This window comes from Fusarium graminearum, chromosome 2 (genome assembly GCF_000240135.3).
Source record: "Fusarium graminearum PH-1 chromosome 2, whole genome shotgun sequence".
NCBI classification, from domain to species: Eukaryota; Fungi; Ascomycota; class Sordariomycetes; order Hypocreales; family Nectriaceae; genus Fusarium; species Fusarium graminearum.
Window position 1 is genome coordinate 1,312,685 of NC_026475.1, and position 7,522 is coordinate 1,320,206.

Here is a 7,522-nt window from a genome sequence, read left to right on the forward strand (position 1 = left end):
ATATTGTCAAGCCAGCTTCGAGCAAGATGGAGCGACCATTTGACCATCGGAGTAGCGGCTCGCTCAAAGTGAACAACGTCAATAGGTCGGAACGCCTCGACTCCATATTCCTCACCCTCCGTGATGGCATCTAGTCGGATGAGCAGTTCAGTAGCAACAAGGATCTGCATAAAGAGCCAGTATTTCTCCTCAGCTCGCTCACTTGCATTGTTTGTGTCGTGAATCGATGAAGTATCCTCCAGCTCATCGTTGTCTTCACCTCCCCAAAGAATCTGTCCTAGTCTGATCCTCCACTCAACATGTGTGAAGTCGAACCACACATTGGCAGTGCCGAGACACTTAATCAGGGCGTTAATTTGGTTGGCTAAGCTGTAGTGGTCGCGCTTATCGACAACAGAATTGCACGGCCGCATGAAAGAATGGAAGAGATCCTGGTAAGTCTGAACAGAAGTCTTCTTGCGAAGATCATTGACTCGGTACAGTTCAGAGTTTCGCCTGAGACGATCCATCAGTTCAGTCTCGGCAAGGCGACGCAGGTAACCCAGCGGGGAAAGCATGCGCTCACGTGCCTCGACGATAGCATGGGCTTTCTTGCCGAGACTGTCAAACCCAAATTGCTCCTCCTCGAGAGCATCGCCAACAGCGAGCTCAAGAGCAGCTGAGAAGCCCATAGTCCCTTTCTCCAGGCCCTGCATGCTCAGCGTATTAGGACGCTCCCGACAGCGGATAAAGAAGTGCGCCTTGCGCGAGTCGACAGCCTTCGCTCGGGCAGCGGCATCCTGATTAAGGTCTCGAGTTAGGTGAGGCCATGCTGTGAGACCGCTCCATGCTCGGTCTTCGATTTGTACATGGTCAGTGAGGTCGCGGATCTCCAATGCCTCATCAAAGGGAAACGCGACGCTGGGATTGGGGGCACCAGAGCAATGCCCCTCGCTTCGGGCAAAGTACTGAGGAGCGCCTGAGAAGAGCTTCTCGATCTCGGACTCGGTGAGAGTAGACATGATTCGATTCAGCTTCAAGACGGGCTTGGGCGGGGGAGAAGTAGCATTTTCCTTGTCGGACAAGGAACCCGGAGTCGGTGGAGGAGGTGGGAGCGGCTTGTTCTGATCCGGAGGTGAACGCGGGGAAATAAGAGCCTGTGGTAAATGTGACGGCGACTGTGACGATGAGGACGTAGGCGTCAAGGGCGTCTTAGTGGCAGTCCTTGTCTTAGTCTTGGTACCCTGGAATATCCCCGTAGAAGCTACAGGTGGGGATTTGCGGCGGAAACCTCGGTCGGGGGGAGCGGCTCGTGGCGGAGGAGAATGCGGGGAGAACGACTCGTTACTCAAAGGAGAAAAGATGGGAGTGTCACTCTGTTCCTGTTGCAACGATGGAACCTAGAGAGTCAGTCAATTGGGTCAGGTGAGCTTTGGAGGGGGTTGTGGTAGTTGTTGCAGTGCAGGTATCGAAAGAATGCAATGTGTATTTGATGTAATTGGGAAACAGGATGGAAATGATTATAAAGAAAGATAAGAAAGAAAAAGAAGAGGGAAGGAATGAAAGATGGAAATTGACATGACATAGGACTATCATGACATCCATCCATACCATCGGCCAAAGGCGCCCCCGAACTGAGCCCATTGAGGGGCCAATTCAGGGCTGTCAATGGACAATGGCATGACATGGCCAACGATCGCCATAGCGCACGACACTGGGTTGGCCTGACGCAGTGGCCTGATGTCGCAATATGTCTCTCAAATGGACTTTCAATTGGCAGTCATGACGGATGAATTGATGTATTGTCGCAGTGGATGTTTCGACGGGCAACAACATTTGAGTATCAAGACTTGACTTACATCTTCATCGCCTTTCTCCCCTCTCCCATTGCGATCCCTCACACGATTTTTGGCTCGAGTGATTAAGCCTTGAAGTACAAAATCCGGACGCTTGAAGCGACCCCCGGTCGATGCAGATGGAACTGTATCTACAGCACCAGATTCGTCAACGGTTTCGTCCCCGTTGTTCTCGTCGTTCTCGTTCTGAATCTCGGCACCGGATCTGTTTGGTATGACGCTCGTGTTTCTCCGAGATACGCGAGACCATTGCCGTCCATGTTGTCGCTTTCTCCTAAGCGCATTCTCATGATCGTCGTTCATCCCCAACCTGGACCTGTCGTCTGTTTCTCCCGACCTGCTTGTGTCGTCGCTGAAGCTGCTCACGGCAGACGCTCGTGGCGACGGCCTTGTTTTGGTCAGTGGCATGTTAAGTAGGATGGATCTTCGGCCTTTTTTGCGCAACAACTCGGCGCACTGCGGGCATCCGCCGCCGAAGGGTCGGTTTGATCTCGACGAGTAGGTCAGCCTGGGGGTTGACAACTGCAATTACATCAATGCCACTCTTTAAAAGAGATGAGCCAAGATCCAAATCCTCTGCTCAACCAAGCCAAGTCCCGTGTTTTCCTAAGCGTCACCGCCGTCAGTTACGGTTTTCGTTCCAGAGTTGAATAAGAATTGTGCTTGCACTGGCTCCAGCACATTCAGCATTCACAATTCGTCAGCTGGAATTCAAAAATAGATGGTGGTCTTGATCTTTGAGAGACAACACGGCAAAGTGTTGGACAGAGTCATAGTTGGCATCGTATCTGTTTTTCTACTCGAGTATGTTTCTTCACCGGTTAGTCCACGTACGTATGCAAGTAAAGCACAATGCTTTTTCTGGGTATCTTCAACGGCTGTCTCAGGTTATCGGAAGCAGGCAAATGCCCCTCTTTCACTTCTCTCTTGTTCGTGCAACAATAAGATGGTCTCCACGCGCGGCGGATATAATTACTAGGTGAGCACAATCCGGAGTGTGGGCCTAGGACCGGGAGGATCATGGGCCGTTACACCTTGGTATGGATAAAACCGAGGTGATCTGCTATTTATGTCGATGCGCCGTTGATGTGGGCGAATACACGGGCGCGGATCCAGCAGTGAGGTCGACATATTATCCATGACCTGGCCTATGGCCTGGGTATATATTATACTTCAGTCTTGCAACAGACCGCACAGTAAGTAAACTTGTTGCATGATGCCTCCGAACAAAATCGGGTTTTGAGGATCCCAGCACCCGCGAGCTCCATGCTTGATCCTTGCTAGTGAAGTTGAACTGTCTAACAACGATGGCAATGTTATCTGTGGCCGTCCAGATGTGTGGGCGTACGTATTGACAAACAGACTCACTTCTTGTGTTGGAGGAAGCTTGTGAGCTAGTGTAACAGAATAGTCGACCTCAAAGCTTTAGGGCGCAAAAATAAACAACCCAAAGGTCCAGTCTGAATGGCATGAACTAGCTCACTAATTTCGTCTCTCATGCTTGCAGCGGCCAACTTTTTTGATACCCTGAGGCGAGTGAGTTTGTGGGCCTCTTCCCTGTGGAAATGAATGTCAAAGTGGAGGCCGATCCGCAGACGTGTTTCGAAACCGCCGTTGCCAGAAGCGAGCCAGGGAGAATTGCGATTCGTGCCAAGGCATCTTGCAGCAATTGTTCAGTATTGATCAGCTGGGTTCGAGATTCTGTTACCCAGGATAGTACAGTAAAGGCTATTGCGTTACAAAATCGGCAATTATTTGCGCTTGGCAACTTACTTTGCTAGTATCAACGTTTTCGACATTTAACTTATTGACCGAGTATCAGCCCTGCAATAGTGGCAACCTTCTTTCAACGTAGGCTGCAACGTGATAGGTACCTGGCAAAGAGCAAGGTTTCTCACTCTGCAAATCCGTAAACGTGCGCACAAGGTATGTGCGCGCGTGCAATCCTCTCATACGGATACAGACAGGCTTGTTGGTACGTAGACCCTGCTGGTGAATGATGATGGAGCTCACGTTTGCAACTTGGTCCGTTACAAGTGTGGGGTGGAATTGCTGTTCAATTATGTTGGTTGCCGATATCTAAGTACGATCCTCGATTGTCTTCACCATCATTAGATCCTTCCGAGCTCTTTGCTAACGATTGTTCTAGCGTTTCCACTCCTGCCACCACCATTTTCGTCGTAAACTGCTATTGCGAAACAAGGGGTACAACCTAGCTGTGTTATACTTGCTCAGCCCATTTAATCCCTCGCAACACGCGGCAACTTGCAGCGGCGTTGTCTTTGCCGTCTCTGTTGTGCCTGCCGGCTCAATAAGATTGCGCGCGCCCCATGATAGCTCTCGGAGCAACGGATGCAAGGTAATGTAAAATCGGGTAGTGGAATGGTCGCAAGGGCGCAAAGTCCAGCCCAGATTGCCAATGCTGTTTCCTCCTTTGAGACACAGTATTGTATGCACCTTGCCTTACCAACCACCAACCTAAGAATTGTAGTTATAATGAAGATCTCTCACACTACTCTGGCCCATGACTACACGCAACATCGGCCAACATTGGGTATTGTGTATCTTCTGTTTCATGGTCTGTCGCATGGGGATAAACAGCCGATGATGCAAACATGTTCTTTGATTCAAGGAGTCCCTTTCCTCAATCCTTCGGCAGTACCCAACAAGCGATTGGCTCTAGTCTGCTGAAGCATTGTTAGACTCAGACAAGAATGTTTCGGAGCTCAAGCTGGTGGCGTATCATGCACAACGACAAGCAGATACTTGGGATCCGGCACGATGACCAATTCCTGTTTCCTTGTCCGCAACCGTAGAAGCTTCACTTCGTCCTGTCAAGTATCAGCGGCGAATTTCCATGATGCCGAACACCGCTCTTACCTCACCGTCCAACTCCTGGACCAGATTCCCAGAGCTATTCACATAGTTCCAGACGATCGCTGCGAACTGCTCGACTCCCTGTGTTTCGTTCTCTTCTAGCGCAGGTGTTTCGTTGGAGAATGTTGTGGCCGTAGATGTAGTTCGAGACTTTGAAGTCTGTAAGGCGTCGACTTGTCCGCTTGTTTTGAGGATCGCACCTGTAGCGCGGTCGAGGACAATGCTAGCTTTCACACCAGGCTTCTTTGATAAGCGACCGAGCTTCTCCTCGAGGGCATCGGGCCCGTTGACCTATAAATTTGTAAGCCATATGGAACGGCCATCACATTGTGATGCAGCATACCAGTGTCGTGTCTGTCATTCTAAATGTGGTGTTGCTGCTTTGGTAAACCTAGCTTATCAGCTCCAGGCGTGGTTAGATAGGAGACAGGGAGGTCGCGGGGCAGGCTAGCAGGACGCATATTCTGCCACCTACCACCGCCAAAATTTTGAGAAACCCATTGAGGAAAGTAGATCTTATCAGTGATGATCGAAGAATCTAAATCTCAAAGTACCAGCAGCATCTCAGTATTACGATCACAATCGCCAGGCATCGTTGAATCTCTACACTTACTATCATTATCTCTCATAGCGACTAAACCGACACCATGGGCTCCAGCAACAAGAAAAAGCGTGAGAAGCAGAAGGACTTCCAAGTATGTATCGACCGTCACTGTCTTGCAGAAACATGAGCTCACAATTCATGATGAAGAAACCGAAATTCAAGGTTGGAAAGGACAAGGCAAAAGCCTCCAACTTCACAGACACGAGTTTCAAGTCCAGAGGTAGATGAAAAGTCACGTTGTCTGCATCTTTCAATTACTGACAAGTCACAGCGATTGTAATGGGACATCAATCATTATCAGCAGTCGCACCTGATGTCGTTCAACAATTCAGGCACAATCTATCACTGGCATCTTCTTCAAAATCTGACAAGCAAAGGAGGGAAGCATTGGCCTATCTTACGTCGCAACTTTCTTCAGAGCCTCCAGTCAATCCTGTAGGGACACATGCGGTGCTTGTCAAATTGCTCCCTTTGATCTCAGATAGCTCGACACCAGTCCGAAGTCAGCTTCTCAAACTTTTCAGAGAGCTCCCATCTGACGAGGTCAGACACAGTGTAGAGCAAGCCATCATGTTCGTCCGGGCTGGCATGACGCATCTATCAGCAGATATCAGCAACGACTCACTAGGCGTAATGGAATGGCTTCTGGATGTGGCAGAGAACGACTTGGTAGTGTGCCCTGGCGGTTGGGTCAAGACCTTGAGCAGTTTTTGTGCCATGATGGGATGGGCACTGAAAATCCCAAAAGCCGGATGGTCCTCTGGTACAAAATCTGGACTTAGCGCCAAGGGCGCTGCAACATATGCCCGCCAGATCGCCACCCTATCACGGTTTCTAGAAGCCGGCCTTCGACCCGAAGCTGAGATTCCCGAAGATGAATCAGAGATATGGGACAACTTGTACCGAATACCCCAGGATTCGAATGCTTTCGAATATCTCAACCTATACGGCACTAGACGAGACGAAGAAGGAGAAATGTATCCCAGCCGAGACGCGAGACAACGCGTTTTTGAGCGAAGGTTCTTGGAGGCAGTATTGAAGGGCGCGGACCAAGCTAAGAAAGAAGGCGGTGCTACAGGCCGAGCGGCAGCTGGCCTAGACCAAGTACTTCAAAATGGGATGGGCGAATATGAGAGTTCAACAGCAATGGATACCCAAGATCTCCTGAGCCTTTGGTGAAAGGTTTTTATATATCCCTAATTATACTACCTACTTTCTCACAAATAAATTCACTAGCTGACTGCGTGCTTGCGGGTTACTGAAATGGTTTTCATATTCGATGTGATGCGTCTCATGCTTATCTTCTCCTTAAGGTGAGCGACACTTCCAGAGTTTCGCTGGAGTTAAACATATATAAAAGACTATGTCCATCTAAGTAGTTTAATAAGGATTCATCAAGTGCTGTATCGTCAAATCTAAAGCCGGACGGTCTGCATTCGAGTTCAACTTGTCAAGATTTGTCGTTCACAAATTCCGTAGAGCCAAGGTCGAGGAGAACGGTCATCTTAGTGGGCCAACAATGTACGATGCAAGTATATGATGACTGGCATTTTATTGTGAATCGGATTTTTATTTATGACGGGGTTCTTAATCCTTATTGTAGTCTTACTTCCAATAGCTTCCCCCTGGCCTGACATCCAACAACACCCACATCAGTTTTCCTCTTCCGACATGACCTTCATTGAATGGTAAGTTCTGAGGTTGTAACAAATCTATTGCTAGATTACTCTGGTGGCTATTAGGTAGCTGCCTTGTATTCAGGTGCACTTGCCTCCAATTATTTCTTCTACAGCTGGCACGTCACTACGAACGCGGCACGGGCACCTGCCTCGACTGGCAAACACAGTTACTTGGGACTCCCTTCCATTATCCCCTTCTTTTTTTGTATCCCATCCTCTTCAGTGAATCATTGCCTTCACAGCGCGTCGCTAGGCAACAATTGGTGCCTATAAGTACTCCCTCTCCCCTCCTTCCTCCTTCCTCCTTACTCCTTACTCCTTACTCCTTACTACTTCCTCCGGTCGTGTTGCTGCCTTGCTCCCCTGGAACTACCCTATCCATCACCTCTTTGGACCTGTCATCCTGGCCCTCTTTTCTGGATACGGAATGAGTGTTAGAGATTCTGAGCAGACCGTCTGCTCTAGCCAACACTTTACAAACACTGTGCGAGATGCTATCACTGCCCACTGGCACAATCCTCAGCTTG

The 7,522-nt window shown here is 49.3% G+C and overlaps 3 protein-coding genes across 3 annotated transcripts in view; 1 reads left to right on the plus strand and 2 right to left on the minus strand.

Moving 5' to 3' along the window:
* Positions 1 to 2,243, minus strand: part of FGSG_13337 (uncharacterized protein) — a gene marked incomplete at both ends in the record, with an annotated part of 3,969 nt that extends 1,726 nt beyond the window's left edge. The window contains 2 exons of the mRNA XM_011321848.1: positions 116 to 1,379; positions 1,839 to 2,243. Coding sequence (XP_011320150.1) covers positions 116 to 1,379; positions 1,839 to 2,243 — 1,669 coding nt within the window. The remainder of the gene's footprint in view (positions 1 to 115; positions 1,380 to 1,838) is intronic.
* A 2,318-nt stretch (positions 2,244 to 4,561) lies between these two features.
* Positions 4,562 to 5,073, minus strand: FGSG_08599 (uncharacterized protein; the record flags this gene model as incomplete). Its single annotated transcript, XM_011321849.1, has 3 exons — positions 4,562 to 4,666; positions 4,716 to 5,003; positions 5,056 to 5,073. The coding sequence occupies 3 exons, from the start codon at positions 5,071 to 5,073 to the stop codon at positions 4,562 to 4,564; spliced, it is 411 nt and encodes a 136-aa protein (XP_011320151.1).
* A 286-nt stretch (positions 5,074 to 5,359) lies between these two features.
* Positions 5,360 to 6,495, plus strand: FGSG_08598 (uncharacterized protein; the record flags this gene model as incomplete). Its single annotated transcript, XM_011321850.1, has 3 exons — positions 5,360 to 5,407; positions 5,464 to 5,536; positions 5,588 to 6,495. The coding sequence occupies 3 exons, from the start codon at positions 5,360 to 5,362 to the stop codon at positions 6,493 to 6,495; spliced, it is 1,029 nt and encodes a 342-aa protein (XP_011320152.1).
* Between the last annotated feature and the right edge of the window lie 1,027 nt (positions 6,496 to 7,522).